The sequence below is a fragment of the Sorex araneus genome, chromosome 2 (genome assembly GCF_027595985.1).
Source record: "Sorex araneus isolate mSorAra2 chromosome 2, mSorAra2.pri, whole genome shotgun sequence".
In the NCBI taxonomy this organism is placed as follows: domain Eukaryota; kingdom Metazoa; phylum Chordata; class Mammalia; order Eulipotyphla; family Soricidae; genus Sorex; species Sorex araneus.
In genome coordinates, this window is record NC_073303.1 from 281,118,452 (window position 1) to 281,135,583 (window position 17,132).

Here is a 17,132-nt window from a genome sequence, read left to right on the forward strand (position 1 = left end):
GAATGGAACCTGTGTGTTGGGGATATGCTCTGCTTGACTTTCATGTATAGGCAGCAGACACAGAATCTGTAAAATCTATAAATCTTGTAGCATGTGTGGTTGGAGTTCATTCCACTTCTGAAAATCATAACCCCTGTGTTCATATTTCTGCCATCCTGATATACTTAGAAGATGACAGCAATCTGCTCCTGAATCAGAAAATTTGGGTGAAAAAAATACACCTGCAAATAAAATCAATAATTGGGGCTATGGGAAATCCAAGATGGCTGTGCTGTTCTTCCCCACTTCCTGAAAAACAACCCTTGTATGGTTTTTGCATTCCTTCACCTACCATAGTGCCTTTTAGATCAATCGAACTGTGAATTGGCATTGATAGGCACACTAGTACAAAATTGCAAAATTAGTGTACTGGCAATGTCTAAACGGCCATTCCGTAATCCTGGAAAAACTATTTTTGTCCCCAGAGACCTCAGACCTCCTCCCTTTGCCCATTGGAACACCTGTAACTGGACTTCATTCAACTGCCACTCAGTCTGGGTCATCAATATGTTCTATTTGTTTTAGTCCCAGGAGCACTATGTTGTTCGTGAACCCAGCTGAAGATGTCAGGATTCCTGATTCAGTTATCACCAAAAGATGACTAAGCAACAAAATTCACAAATAATTTTGCAAGGGTGACTGGGAGACAGGATAGTGGGGAAGGCACTTGCCTTGTATGTGACTGACCTGGGTTCAATCCCTGGTACTGTATATGGTCCCCTTGAGCTCACCAGGAGTAATTCCTGAGCACAGGGCCAGGAATTATCCCTGAGCATCACCAAATGTGGCCTGGAAACCTTTAAAAATAATAATGATTTTGCAAGGAAATTGAACAGCACCTTCAAGTAAGGTGCAACAGCACAGTGGAGACCAATTAGCATGAATCCAAAGTTTTAGGTGCTAACCTTCCCTTCCCTATTGGGCAGATGATCAATGTTAAGAAAAAAAGATCAGGATGGAGGGTGTGTCTCAGGTGGTGGAGCACATGCGTTCCATGTGCAAGGCCCTAGCTTTCATCCCCAGCACTGCATGGCCCCCCAAAGAGTGTGCTCTGACAAAAATAGAGACAACGAAAAGTCATGAGTGGTCACAGAAATCTACGAAACTTCTTGGAATTTTTGCTATCCTACCATTTTAGTACTAACGAGGCCTGACCCTGTTTAGCTTTCAAGATCAGGCAAGATTGGATGCCTTTAGGGTGGTATAGTCATGGACAATTTTTGCTATTTTCATCACCCTCAATCATCAGTCTAGGTTGAAAGATCTAATGGGATGCTCAAAGTTAAAATTTGTATATGTGTCTAAGCAGCTCAATTTCCCGGATGCAAATTTTCATATTCCTTGCTATTCATGGTACCTGCTTTGGGCAACAAACTCACTCTACTTGATATGGTCACTGGCAGACACATGTCTACTGGTATCCAGCTTTCTTCAGATCTCTTATTGGTTCATTCTAGAACAACCAACTACCTATGTCTTAAATATTATGTGTTCAAGCATAGTTTCGGCATGCTAAAAAAAAAAACCTTTCTTAGATCCAAATTCATAGGATGCTATTAGTCACACAGTCTAGGGGCTATTTATTTGGTGTTTTGGAAGAGTTGGCCAAGAAAGATAACCCTTTAAGTTCCAGTCGGAAGGACTTTAGCAAGAACCCCAGACCACTGACACTGCTACAAAACTAGAATGCAGAAAGTCTTGGACACCCATCTCCCAGCTAAGGAAGTCTCCACCGGATCACTGGCCCTGCACAAATATTCACTGTCACTGTCACTGTCATCCCATTAATCATCAATTTACTCAAGCGGGCGCCAGTAGCATCTCCATTTGCCCCAGCCCTGAGATTTTAATCTTGTAAACTTTATGCCCTCTCTCCGTGGATGCGGCATGCCAGCTAGATGTCCTTGGGAATAATGGGGATGCACTTGGCGTGGATGGTGCAAAAGTTGGTATCCTTGAAGAGCCCCACCATGTAGGCCTCTCATGCCTCCTACAGCACCATGACGGCTGAGCTCTGGGAGCACAAATATTAGAGTCCTATAAATCAACCTCACAAGGAAGAGATGTAGCAGATACCCAGTTAGATTTTTCCTCCCAAGTCATCAGCTCAAGGCTTTGTGTTCTAACAGAACATGAAATCCTCTTTCCTTTCTGTGACATTGGCCTAAAAAGATAACACCCTTGTCTGTATGTTCCAGCAAAGTTGTAACTTTTCTGATTGCAAATTTTTTTTATCATACAAGAAAGTTCCTAGACTGCCCTGTGACTAATTTGTGACTAAATTCTTTTTTTACTAACAGATGAGATCCAGAGCAGCCACGCACGACACGGCCCCTCTGCTCTTTAAAGACTATGATCCGGGAGGTCTACTAACCCATTTTGGCACCCAGAGACTTATAGAAATGCATCTAGATTGTGAGCTGAGCTACGACCCCATGCCGCCCGGGGTGGGGGAAGGATTTTCTCTCCCAACACTTTCTTTCTACGGGGAAGAGAGCAGCCACAGCAGCAGCAGTGCCCACGTGGCATCCGCCATTTTCTAGGACTCACAACCCAGAGGTACTAGCTTGTAGTGACGTGGTGTGCAAGAGATCATGGGATGGGGGTGTTACCAGCACGCCCTTCGCCCACATGAGATCCGGAGCAGCTGCGCATGACATGGCCCCTCTGCTCCTTAAAGACTATGATCCGGGAGGTCTACGAACCCATTTTGGCACCCAGAGACTTATAGAAAATGCATCTAGACTGTAAACTGAGCTAAATCAACAGAAATCCAACACCTATAATCTTCATTCTCAGCAATGGAAAACAAACTATCAAATGATTCCTTTTTAGCAGGTTTGATTGTTGGGGGAAAATTCCAAATAATAATAGTCAGTTATCTGTTAAAATATTGAAAGTATCCAAAGTATAGAGAGAATAAAGTGAAGATCATTGGCCACTCAGGTGCAGGGGTGGAGGTATGGGGGGGTGGGAGGGGGGCATATTGGGTTTCTTGATGGGGGAACAGGTGCACTGGTGAAGGGATTGGGGGTTTGATCACTATATGACTGAGACTTAAGCCTGAAAGCTTTGTAACTTTTGTCACAGTGATTCAATAAAATAAAAATTTAAAAAATTAAAAAATTATTTTTTTACTAAAGTTTTTTCTTAGGAGGAACCTGGATCCTCCACTCATATCCCCCTGTCTCAACTCAGCAGTCACACCCATAAGCCACTTCTGACTGATGCCAGATAATCTTTTCATCGGCCGCCATCCAGAGTCACATGTCCTTCTCTCCTGGAAGGGAGCATAACGTGACACTAGCCATACCATGCTGCCAGATCCCGCACCAGGGTGTTTCACTTGGGGCACCCTGGAGGGCAGCAGGTGAGACTCCTCCTGCCTCAAGGGATCCAGCCCTGGCAGCCAAAAATCTCCAGAATTCAACCTCGGTCATGCTCACGGCTGCTCTCCACATGCTCAGGCAGAGCCTCACCCATGAGTGAACCTATTCTTAAACCATGCAGCTGACACTTCATACCACACACCCTACCCATACTCCAAGAGTACCGCACCACATTTGATGGGGTTTCAAAGTAGGAGGCAACTAATCTTAGAGGGAAATATCTTTTGTTACATATACATATACATATACATATACATATACATATACATATACATATACATATACACAAGCATACAAAGCTCAACCTTTAACAACATGTTAGTGATCTCTTATTCTCTTATAGAAGGGCTTACTGGCCCCTGGGTGAAGTACAACAATCTTCAAACTCTTTGCTCTAAGGAAATATTTTTGCAGCATTTGCAGCAGTTTTTCATAACAGACAACACAAAATATATTACTTTGGTTCTGCTTTGGAGCAAGTGTTGGGGTTTGGGATGGAAACATCCGAAAATGGTGGTGGGAATGTGTAATGGTGATGGGATTGGTATTTGAATATTAAATGTAATCAAATATTGTGAATTACTTTATAAAATAAAAAAATTTTAGATAAAAAGAATCTCTAGCCATAGTTGTTCTTGATAAAGGATTATCTTTGCACAAAGGGATATCTATGCTGTGGCCAACACCACTAACTACACCTACAACTCAGCGGAAGTTGAGACTCAGTTATGTAAGCTCACCGAAACACCATTTGGCTTAAATATGTGACTTCATCAGTAGTAGTTTTCTCTGATTTATTTTACTTTTATTTGTTTGTATTTTACTTGGGGACCATAGCTCTGAAACCCTCTCCAAATATTGGTAATCATCTTGATAATAGTTACAAAAGGGGACAATTGTTAAAAAGGAAACAGCAGACCCAAAACGGAGTCAGCTGTGCTAAATACCATCTCCTAAAATCAATTTTCTCAATTTAATTGCAGTTCCAGTTCCTTCCAAGAGTGGCCTTTTCAATCAATCAAAGTGTTGATCAATTTGCTCTTGTTCTTTTGGTTTGCACTAGGATGCAAAAGGAAAATAATCCCAGTGCTTTCTGTCTATCTCTGTGGTATCCAGATTGAATAGAGAAGAATATCTGCAATTAAAAAAAAAATTAAGGGGCTGGAGAGATAGCACAGCGGGTAGGGCGTTTGCCTTGCACGCGGCCGATCCGGGTTCGGATCCCAGCATCCCATATGGTCCCCCTGAGCACCGCCAGGGGTAATTCCTGAGTGCATGAGCCAGGAATGACCCCTGTGCATTGCCGGGTGTGACCCAAAAAGCAAAAAAAAAAAAAAAAAATTAAATCGGGGGCTGGAGTGATAGCACAGCGGGTAGGGTGTTTGCCTTGCACTCGGCCGACCCGGGTTCGATTCCCAGCATCCCATATGGTCCCCTGAGCACCACTAGGAGTAATTCATGAGTGCAGAGCCAGGAGTAACCCCTGTGCATCACCGGGTGTGACCCAAAAAGCAAAAAAAAAAAAATTTAAATCAATCAAACTGAAATTTTCTCGTCAACACTATTTGGGTAACCTACCTGATAAGACCCCCTTGCCTTTTCCTAAGGAAAAGTAACATTCCTACAACAATGGTTTATTTTGCTAATGTCTCTCCTATTACCCCATTCTCTGTGTGCCTATAAAGACCTTCCACTTTTCTATATGAGACATTGTTCAATTTACTGCTGCTCATTTAAGAAAAACTAATGAGCTCTTCAAATTTACACAAATAAATTAAGTCTCTTAACATTGGTAATCTGCCCAACGGGCAGGCAAACTCAATGCCTGGGACTTTTAATTCAATGTGGTAATCTGTCCTCACCCTTCTGTGACACGCTTTCAGGGAACGTGGCGCTTCATTTCTTCCCAGGTCACTTTAGGAATTTACCTTCCTATTTCTCTTTCACCAAGACAAGTCCAGTCCTGAGGAGTTCAGGTGGGTACATGACAAGTGGTTGATTGAGCAGAGTCGAGTGCTCCTGGGGTCAAACAAACAAACCACTGATCCCTCTACCACCCCCACAGCAAATGCCATTATTTAATGTCCTGCTCTCCGTGGGAAGAGAAGAGCAAAATCCACCTGGTTTATCAGCTGTCCCAAAGTAAACCTTTGCTGTATACAGTTTTGTAGGCTGTCACTGTTGATTTCTACAATAAGACTATCTTTCCCTTTTAGTAGCTCCTAATGTTCCCACTGACCTTTTACAAAAATACGGACAACTTTATGTGTAATTTAACAAGACTTAATGGTGTCACATGTAGCACCTGCCTAAAAACAGGTTAACTAGCCTTTGCATAAAAATAACTAAGCCAGAGATATGAATACACAAAATTGTACACCACGTTGTGTGTGTTATGGGTTGGATGTTACTAATATGAGGGTTCCAGAACTGTATTAATGATGAATGGAGTCCATTAGTATTCCAAATATGTGTCCTCTAAGAAAAAACATAAGTACAACTGAACAGAAAATTGGGATTTTATTGGTAAGAAAACTTAAGTTGGAATGTATGTTCACCAGCAGAGGCTGGAGAACAGTGTCGAAGAGGTGTAGGGGTCTGCTTTATGTACTGCAGAGGCACTTGACATAACAATTTGCACATACTCTACTAGTTTTTCAGAAAATTCAAATATGGTGGTGAGGGAGAATGAAAACAATACATAATTGAGGAACACAAAAAGAACATATACCAGATGTACAGAAAATGGTGGTGAAACATCATTGGAACTTGTATTTAGTACGGTAGTATGAACTGTGTTGTAGTCTAAGTATGAAGAGCAAGGAGGCTAGAGGTTTAAATGGATTCTATTGTGCAGTCTCCACTGGCACGAGTACTACCCAGCCAGGGACTTGGGAGTCCTTACTAGTAGAAAAGTTTTCTTTTTTTTTTTCTTTTTGGGTCACACCCAGCGATGCTCAGGGCTTACTCCTGGCTCTGCACTCAGGAATCACCCCTGGCGGTGCTCAGGGGACCATATGGGATGCTGGGAATAGAACCCGGGTCGGCCGCATGCAAGGCAAACACCCTACCCGCTGTGCTATCGCTCCAGCCCCTAGAAAAGTTTTCTTAAAAGTCAACTTTGACCCAATCAAAACCAAAACTTTTCTCACAGAGAGATAATCACACCATCCAAATTATAAATCTCAGACTAGTTGGTGCTTTAGCTTTTTCTAACCCCAGAGAGCCCTTCTATTTCGAGGAGGAAAGAGATGGAAAGAAGTTGAAAAAGATTTGACATGTTATATGATCACTAATGATCTGCTCCAGTGATTTTTTGTTGGTTGGTTTTTATGTTTTTAGGGCACATCTGGTGGTGCTCAGGACTTACTCCTGGCTCTCTGCTCAGAGACCACTGCTGGTGGTGGTGCTCAGGGGAATGAATGTGGTGCCACATCAGCCATATGAAAGACAATAGCCTTAATTCCTGGGCTCTCTCTCTCTCTAGCCCAGGCAAGGCAAATTATGTCTTTAAAACTAGTCTTGGGGGGCTGGAGCCATAGCACAGTGGGTAGGGCGTTTGCCTTGCACGCGGCCGACCCGGGTTCGATTCCCAGCATCCCATATGGTCCCCTGAGCACAGCCAGGGGTGGTTTCTGAGTGCACAGCCAGGAGTAACCCCTGTGAATCACCAGGTGGAACCCAAAAAGCAAAAAAAATAACAACCTAGTCTTGGGCGGGGGGAGGGCATAGGTAAGGGATATACCTGATATGCCTGATAACCTTTCACTATCTACATTACAAACCATAAGGCCCAAAAGGAGAGAGAGAGAGAGAGAGAGAGAGAGAGAGAGAGAGAGAGAGAGAGAGAGGAGAAAAGTGCCTGCCACAGAGACAGGAGGTGGTGGGACAGGTGGGACAGGGTGGGGTGGGATAGGAGGGAAACTGAGACCACTGGTGGTGGGAAAAGTACGCTGATGAAGGGATGGTGTCGGAACATTATATGACTGAAATCCAAGCATGAACTTTGTAAATGTATATTACTGTGATTCAATTAAAAAATGGCTTTTGTTATTTCTCAGATCTGGTGATGGGGATGAGATGTGAGATGAACTTCAGACAGCTTTCAGAGAAAATGAGAAGCACAGGCTTGGTACCTAAGAGCCCCCTTTGGCATTCACTGTATTTCACCCCATTTCTGACTAGGGGTGGGTTTCTCCAGAGTAGGAGTAGGAGTCCCATTTTCAAAGACTCTTCAGTTCAAGGTAAGTGAGTCAGCTTGAGCTGGCTGACAGTTGTCCCTAAGACAAGTCCCAGTCTCTGGCAAGGTCCACAATTCCCCGCTTTCCTGGAATCAGTTCCCAGTGACCATGCTGAGTCTCCTGGCCTCTTTGTGCATCATTCCGGGACTTGCTGATGGCACGTACAGGTCTTCCTTTGGAGTCCACAGTAATATCTTTTAGTTACTGCTGGTGTCTTAAGGTGCAGTTGTTTGTTGTGTGAGTGTGAGTGTGTGTGTGTGTGTGTGTGTGTGTGTAAATAAGGCCTAAAGAAATAAGATCTAGGTGGGACTGGAGAGATAGTACAGTGGGTAGAGCTCTTGCCTTGCACGCAGCCAACCCAGGTTTAATTCCCAGCATCTCATATGGTCCTCTATACACTGCCAGGGGTAACCTCTGAGCATTTCTGGGTGTGACCCCAAAATAAAAACAAAACAAGAAATGAGATCTAGGAGCCGGAGCAATAGTACAGTGGATAGGGTATTTGCCTTGTACAAGTCTGGCCTAGGTTTGATCCCTGGAACCTCATATGGTCCCCTAAACACTGCCAGGAGTAATTACTAAGCACAGAGCCAGGAGTAACCCCTGAGCACCACCAGGTATGGCCTGTAAAAAACAAAAACATAAACAAAAAAATGAGATCTTAACATTCTAGAATCAAGGTTATATCAAGCATATTTTTGTGTCTGAAAAGTCTAAGTTCTAAAGGCTATAATACCTACAAAATGGGGGACAAGTAGGGGGGTGAACATTGCATTTATGAAACCCTATCATTAACAGTACTGTAAATAACAGTGCTTTATTTTTTTAAAAAGGTTGGGAAAAATTCAAATATTTGGAAACTAAGCAACATACTGTTGAACAACCATTGGATCAAAGACAAAAATCAAAGAGATAAAAGAATCCCTTGAAACAAACAAGATTGAAGATACCATCAAAACCCACCAGGACACAGCAAAATCTGTACCAAGAAGAGTGCTCATAGAAATACAGACATATCAGAAACAAGAAAAAGCTTAAATTCACAGCTCCAGAAATTAGAACAGTAATTAGTGGAATCCATAGTAAGTAGAATAGAGGAAATGATAAATTTAGGGTGGAAATAAAATTATATAAAAATCAAGAAAAAATACAAAAGCTCAGCGAAGTCAAGAGCTGTTTTTTAAAAAAATAAAATGACAAGACCGGCAAACCCTTAGCAAGGCTCAAAGAAAAAAAGAGAAAATGAAGTAAAAATGAAATTTAAGAAGTTTTAACAGATATCTCAGATATAAAAGATCATAGAGTACTATGAGTAACTTTATGTAACTAATTTGGAGAATTTAGAAGATGTGAATGAATGCGCAGAATCTTACAACTGCCAAGATTGAGTCAGGACGCTCAGGAGATCCGGGGGAGGTGGGCAGGGGTACCGGCCCTGCCCTCCACCGAGATTTAAGCACAGCGGCCACATGTGTGTGGCCTTTCTGCTGCTGCACGAGCATGATCCCGGAGACCAACTGAACTACTTTGGACACCAGCAGCTCGCAGAAATGCCTCTAGACTGTGAACTGAGCCACTGCCCCATGCGGCGCCAGGGGGGTAGGGTTTCTCTTTCCAGGATTTTCCATCTTATGAGCACCATAAAAGAGAAGTAAAAGCTTGCGGTGATGCAATTTCTGGCAGAATTTTCCCTGGTCTTTATACAGAAATCCAAAACCTAATATCTCTTAATTGTCAGCAATGTGAAATGGTTCCTTTTTAGCGGGTCTGACTTTGGGGGGAAACTCCAAACAGTAATAGTGAGTTTTTTGTTGAAATATTGAAGGTAATCAAAGTAGCAGCCATGTCTCTAGACTTTGAACTAAGCCATAGCCCCACACCAGCCAAGGAGAGGAAATATCCTTCTTTCTTGTTTTTTTTTCCCTTTTCGGAGAGAAGCAGCATGGCGTCCGCCATATTATGAGGTCTATTAAGCATGTACGAACTTGGCGGTACGGGAAGGAGAAAAAAGAAAAAGAAAAAGAAAATTATGTACTTGGAACAATGGGACGCTTGGGCAGTCTCAGACCGGGGCCGATACTGGTGCATGCTCTGCCGAGATTTGACCCGGGTGGCCACACTTTTGTGCGGCCACTTTGCTGCTGATTGACCAGGATCCAGAGGCCAACTAAACTGCTTTTGGTCCTAGAAACCGCTTGCAGCCGTGTCTCTAGACTGTGAACTAAGCCATAGCCCCACGCCAGCCGAAGAGAGGACATATCCTTCTTTCTCGGTTTTTCTTCCCTTTACAGGGAGAAGCGGTGTGGCGTCCGCCATGTTATGAGGACTATTAAGCAGGCACGAACTTGGTGGCATGGGAAGGAGAAAAAAAAAGAGTTATGTACTCGGAACAGTGGGACTTCACATCTCTTCATTCTCAGCAATGGAAAACTAATTATCAAATGCTTCCTTGGGCTGTCTTTTTTTGGGGAAAACTCCAACAACAATAGTGAGTTTTGTGTTGAAATATGGAATGTAATCAAGGTAAAGAGAAAATGAAGTGAAATTTATCAGTTACGTAGGCGGGGGTGGGGGGTGGGGTGGGAGGTATACTGGGGTTTTTGGTGGTGGAATATGGGCACTGGGGAAGGGATGGGTGTTTGAGTATTGTATAACTGAGACATAAGCCTGAGAACTTTGTAACTTTCCACATGGTGATTCAATAAAATAAATAACTTAAAAAAAAAAGATTGAGTCAGGAGGAAATAAAAAGTGGGACTGGACTTATTACCAGTAGGGAAACTGAAACAGGAGTACAAAATTTCCGTTAAGCCTCCTGATGCTTCCCACAGGCTGTGTTCTTGGTACCGATGTATAGAAAGAGGAGGTACACTACACCCACCCCATACATACCTAAGCTCAGGCCTGATTATGATTGGAGGGCATGGAAAACAAAAGCCCAGGTCCAGACAAACTTACCAGAGAATTCTACCGAATCTTCAAAGAGGACCTACTGGGATCAAAGATGTAGTTAAGTGGCAAAGCACTTGCCTTGCACGTGTGTGAGGCACTGGGTTTAAACCCTGGCACAGGAAAAATTCAAATGTCAACAAAGAAGACCTATTAGCCCATCTTTCTCAAATTCTAAAACAAACAAATGAACAAATAAACAGTAATTCTTTCTAACAGCTTATGTATAACCAACATTACCCAAAAACAAAACCAGAGATATTACTCAAAAGAAGATTACAGGGCTGGAGAGACAGTACAGCGGGTAGGGCATTTGCCTTGCACACGGCCAACCCCAGTTGATCCTCATATGGTCCCTCAAGCACCACCAGGAGTAATTTCTGAGTGTAGAGCCAGGAGTAACGCCTGAGCATCGCTGGGTGTGACCCCAAAATAAAAAAAGAACAGAAGAAGATTACAGACTAATTTACAGACTAATATTCCTAATGAACATAAATGCAAAGATCCTCAACAAAATCTTAGTGAACTGAATTTTAAAAGTATAATACAAAGAGTCATACACTGTGATCAAGTCAGACTCATTCTAGGGACACAAGAGTGGTACAATAATGCCAATCAGTTAATGTAATACACCATGTCAACAAAAGAACAGATTAGAATCCTGTCTGGTTCGGAGGTTGGAGAGACAGTACAGAAGGCAGGATACTTGCCTTGCATTCAGACAAACTAGGTTTGATCCTCACATGCTACATGATTCCCTGAGTCCCACCAGGAGTGATTCCTGAGTGCAGATCCAGGAGCACCACTGGGTATGGCTCCCCCCAAACTAAAAATAATAAAAATAGCACTGTAGTATTGTTGCACTGTTATCCGGTTGTTCATCGATTTGCTCTAGCAGGCACCAGTAAATGTCTCCAATGTGAGATTTGTTGTTTCTGTTTTTGACATATTGAATATGCCACAGGTAGCTTGCCAGGCCCTGTCGTGCAGGCGGGATACTCTCAGTAGCTTGCCGGGGCTCTCTGAGAGGGATGGAGGAATCGAACCCGGGTTGGCCGCTTGCAAAGCCCTACCCACTGTGCTACCGCTTCAGTCCCAAATAGAAATAATTAGATGAAAAATAGAAAAGGAGAACTAAAGCTAAAAGCTGAAAATGAGAAGGAAAACTTTAAAACAATAATGAAAAATTATAAAACCCAAATTTTCTTTTGGAAAAGTTTAATACATTAGTATTAATTAGTATAAATAGTATACTTAGTATTAATACATTTTAATCTATTAAAAATTAATATAGCTATAGTGATACTGATTAAGTAAGAATAAATAAAACACAAATGATTCCTTTAGTAAAATAAAATGTAAATATTTTGACTAAATTTATAGCAAAATAGCTAACTAAAATTTTCCTTTAAAAACACATTTGTGGGTCCAGAGAAATGGTACAGTAGGTAAGGCACTTTTCTTGCATATGGCTGACCTGGGTTCAATCCCCAGCATCCCGTATGATTCTCTTAGCACTATCAGGTGTGATTCCTGAGTGCAGAGCCAGGAATAACCTCTGAGCATCATGGGATGTGGCCTAAAAACCAAAAAAGGGGGGGCAGCAACCATAAATTTGCAGTTTTGTGTTTTTATTTATTTTTTTAACCTTAATTTTCTTAGATAGGTTCATATTTTTGTTTAACTCCTTGGACATATTTGTGACAACTGTATATCCATGCATTTTGTTACTATCATCATCTATGGCTTGTAGGTGTGTTTCTATCAACTGATTTTTCTCCAGAACATGTCACATTTTATCCTTCTTTGCATATTTAATAATGCTTGCATTTAATCCTAGATACCACATTGTTGAGTAGTTAGATTTTATTCTCTCCTTTAATGAGTATTAAGGTTTATTTTATTTAGTTATTTATTTATTTTGCTTTTTGGGTCATATTCAGCAATGCACAAGGGTTACTCCTGGCTCATGCACTCAGAAATTACTCCTGGCGGTGTAGGGGAACCATATGGGATACTGGGAATCAAGCCCGGATCAGCCGCATGCAAGGTAAAGGCCCTACCCACTGTACTATCGCTCCAGCCCCTTAAGGTTTATTTTAGAAGGCAGTTAAGTTGCTTGCAGATGAGTTAAATCCTACAAAAGCTAGTTTCACCCTTGGTATTCACAGTTACAATGCAGTTTTAATCTATAGCTACTCCAGCTCCGCATGGCATTTAGTGAAATCCTTAAGTGTTCTATGAAGTCTTTTCATTCTGGTTGTGGAAATATGAATGGTTCCTAGCCCCTCTGAGCCCTGGAAATAGTTCAGTTTACAGGTCTCTCACAGTTATTCTTTGATCAGTCTGATTGAATTCAATTTCATTCTACACAATGCAAATTACTCCCACAAAGACTCAAAGAGACAGACAACAAATCTGGGGGTTGGGGTAGTATATGCTGCAAATTTCCATCCTTTGCAGTACTCACACTTAGATATTCCAATCACCTTGTCTTGCCTAGGTCATATATGCTTCCTAATCCATATGATGGGCTTTTATGTACATGAGTTCTAGCCACAGTAGGGTCATCTTGCTGGTCACCTTTTTTTTTTCAAATCATCTACCTATGTTATTACTACTTAATGTTTGAAAACTGTAGTGTCATTTTGTCCATTTATTCTTATTAGTAGATGGAGAGCAAGCTTGGAACTCATGGCTTTTCACAGGTAGAAACCCATTCCCCAAACCCCAATATCAAATAATATTAAAAATAGGCTTCCAATCAACATTTCTTGAGGACTACCATAAGCTGTAACAAAAGAGGAAAAATAGCAGATAAAAATTAATGAGAAATCTTTTTTTAAATTTATTTTATTATTTAATTAGTGAATCACCATGAGGGTACAAATGCAGATTCACACATTTTCGAGCTTGTTTTTCCCTCATACAATGTTCACAAACACATGCCTCCACCAATGCCCATTCTCCACCACCAATAAACCCAGTATCCCTCCCACCCCCAATCCCATCTCCACCCCCACCCCACCCTGCCTCTGTGGCAGGGTATTCCCTTTTGATCTCTCTATCTCCAATTGGGTGTTGTGGCTTGCAATAGGGGTATTGAGTGGCCATTGTGTTCAGTCTAATGAGAAATTCTTATAAATAATATTTTCTCTAAGTTGACTGTAAAATACAGTAGAACTGGATTTTTATACTTTTAATACTTTCAATTAACCTGAATCAGAAGTGATTTTACCTGAGTTTATACATTTTAAATGTTAAGACATATATCAACAATGTACAAACTCAGGTTAGTGGTTATGTAATGTAATTGTTAGGTTTATGAAACTGTACATTATATTGGTGGATTTACTATATCAATTACATGTTCATTTCTGAATATAAAGAAAAATAAATGGGCAGAAAAAGAGACCAAGATATTCTTCAGCTATATAAAAATGATATATAGAAACAAATATACCTAGTCCATTATCATCTTTATTTTTCTGTGTAAATCCTTGACACTGTATATATTGAAGTTTTCTGCCTACTCATCATCATTCAGACTCCTCCAGACAGATTCGTTGTTTAAACTTTATTTGATTGGATTATTATATAAAATAAAGAATAGGGTTGGAAATTAAGTCCCTTTTGCAGAATTCCAAAAGCTAGTATGGTTTCATTGATATCAAATTCAGAGCCCCAATTCTCATATAAAGAACTTTCTTCCTCCTCAGACTTAAGTAAAGTTTTATGAGAAGATACAGTTTACTCATTTTACTTTCTGTATTAGTTATAGCACATAATTGTAAAGACAACAGGTGTTCATAGGCTCCCCACACTGACAGGTGTGACCGACCATATGTTCCAGGCTCTTAATTTCTGTGGAATGTGCAGGCATCCAGAAGTTCTATGAAGGAGCAGCAGGAGAGAAAGAGCATTAGACAGTGGCGGTGCTTCCTGAACATTATTCTCTTACTATTTTCTGAACGTTAATTCTGAAAGTAACAAACATTATGTCTTGAAAGCTTACTCCCCCACCCGCAATCCGCCAACGTTGATACTCCTACATTCCTATATTTTCCTTCTCTCCTGCTCCCATCACCTCCAGTGCACAATGTAAGTCAACAAAAATGCTCCCAAGAACATGATGAGCACAGCTCTAATTTCATTTCTCTAATTTATTTCTGAGCCAGCTATGCTCTTTTAAAGATACAATGTGAAGCTAGCATTAACTATAGCATTAACTATGCTTTATTTGCATTTATATTACTTATTGCAGTAATATTAGAATCTTTGAAAACTGGTTCTCTATGAACCACATGTGAGCCTATGTAATGATATCATATGTATGTTATATATGCCACTCCCTACATTACCACTGAGAGATAGAGAAGCAAAGACAGCACCGTGACAGGCTCATAAAGAAGACAGAAGAAGCTAAGCCTAGGTTTCAGTTCCAGAATTCCTGGAATTGAGCACAGGTACTTGGAATTGAGTCAAGATTTCCCTGAAGTGAGATAGCCATGGTGAGGTCAACCAAGGGTTACCAATCAGATGCAGGTAGGGAAGCCCCCCCATACAACCTTCATGTAACTCTTATGCAACCCTTATGTAACTCCAACTTATAACCAATCAGTTAAGTACAAGCAGTGGAAAACCCCTCAGACTGCAGCCAAAGGGTGGTCCTTGGAAAGTCCCAGTTATATAACGTTATGCTATAAAAGCCCTTCTCTTTTGAGACTCAGGGCTGCTCATTCCAAGAGGGCTGCCACTGTGTCGGTGAGCTGGATAAGGACCCTCGCTCCAGCTAACCGACAGAGACCTCTTGCTTATTGCATCACAACTTGTCTTTGTGCGATTCCTCTGGGGAGACTTCAGCCCCGTTTAACACCATACTTGTGGGAATATTCCACAACAAAGCCAATCAAGCCGGCACCTTCAGCCTCTGTCTAGCAGGCTCGGTTGCAAAGAATGAGACAGACTTTGGCATGTCCAGGTTGCATGCGAGCTTGACCTTCCAGAACAAAGGGATACGCTGGTCATTTACTGTACCCTCGCCTTAGCTCCCTGGCTTCAGACGTGCTATTCGTTGGTTCCGCTAAGGACACACAGCAGGCTCATTAAGAGCAAAGGCTGAAATACCTACATTATGGCTGTGGCCATAAGATGATACACAAGCATCAAGTCCCTTTAAAGTGTGTTTTTAGAGTCACAGTAACTTCCTATTCTATTCTTGCCTGGGCACAGGTTGATGCCCTAGTTTTCTAAACTACCCTAAACTTGCTTTATTCTGCTCCTGCCTGGTGCATATGCGGTGCCCTCATTGTAAAATAGATATTGAAGTATTCTACATTTGCCTGGGTGCGAGTTTGTTGCCCTCGTTGTAAACTGAATTAAACACATTTTATTTGGGAGACTAACACAATCTTGGACTAACATAATCTTATTATTAAGCGGATGATTTCCCACACTTGCGCACATATATTTTCATTTTATTAGCAAAAAAAAAAAAAGAAAAAAGTAAAAAGAAATAACTAAGCCCAGTTCCCAAATGATCTTACGTTCTATTACGTTCTGTCTCCTTCAGACAATCTGGCTTTGTTGCGTATAGTTCCTTATACTGTTGTCTCTCTGAGTCATCTCACTAGGAAGTCTGAATTCCCCACTGGGCTACTGGGCCAGGCTGTGGCACACACACAAAAAAGATCCTTAATTCAAACTCAGTTCCCACATGATCTCACATTCTATTACATTCTCTGTCTCCTTCAGACAATCTGGTCTTGTTGTATGTAGTTTCTTATACTGCTGTCTATCTGAGTCATCTCACCGGTAAGTCTGAATTCCTTACTTGGCTACTGGGCCAGGTTGTGGCATAAAAAGGTCCTTAATACAAATGTTCTTGCCTTACCTGTCATTGGCACTCTCTATTTGATTCTACTCACCAGAGGTTAAGCATGGTCTCATGTGATCAACTCACCAGAGGTTAAGCATGGTCTCATGTGATCAATAGTCATAAGAAACTCTGGCCCTAAGTATTTTTGATAAGTTGTTTTGTTCTGAAGATTAGCCAAGCATTCTGTGTCATCACTGAAGAGCAGGTCTTTCCTCGCTGAAGATCTGAATAGCTGGAACATCGTGTATTCAAACCCATTTCTTCCAAAGAGCTCCTGGATCGGGAATACAGAGAGAATGACAAACCAGCACCAGAGAGAATAGGTTAGGGTCAGCTGGGCTACTCGGCTCAGCCCCTGGGAAATCCAGGACACAACAACCATTGGGAAGAATTCGGAATCCAGTGGCAAAAAGATTGACCTCTGGGTTCATATCCTTGTGCTAGTTTTTCTTTTATCATGTGGCAATTTTTCCCAAAGCATTACACAGGTTTAATGCAGTCCGTATCAAAATAACAATGCCATTTTTAAAAGATATAGATTTAATGCTATTGAAATTTATATGAAGTAACACAACCCCTAGGATAGCCAAAGGCATACTAGGGAAAAAAGAAGATGGGAGGCTTATCTTTCCCCCA

At 41.5% G+C, this 17,132-nt stretch overlaps 1 protein-coding gene, 1 non-coding gene and 1 pseudogene across 2 annotated transcripts in view; 2 read left to right on the forward strand and 1 right to left on the reverse strand.

The window, feature by feature from the left end:
- Window positions 1-4,436: 4,436 nt before the first annotated feature.
- On the forward strand, window positions 4,437-4,565 carry LOC129403013 (small nucleolar RNA SNORA31). Its single transcript, XR_008629004.1, has one exon. It is a non-coding gene; the product is annotated as a small nucleolar RNA SNORA31 (small nucleolar RNA).
- Window positions 4,566-10,478: 5,913 nt separating this feature from the next.
- LOC129403060 (small nucleolar RNA SNORA51) lies at window positions 10,479-10,596 on the forward strand (annotated as a pseudogene).
- A 3,061-nt stretch (window positions 10,597-13,657) lies between these two features.
- Window positions 13,658-17,132, reverse strand: part of LOC101556047 (inhibitor of carbonic anhydrase-like) — a 40,426-nt gene continuing 36,951 nt past the window's right edge. The window contains 2 exon segments of the mRNA XM_004603228.2: window positions 13,658-14,510; window positions 16,581-16,770. Of these exon segments, the coding sequence (XP_004603285.2) occupies window positions 14,476-14,510; window positions 16,581-16,770 (225 nt within the window). The 3' untranslated portion in view covers window positions 13,658-14,475.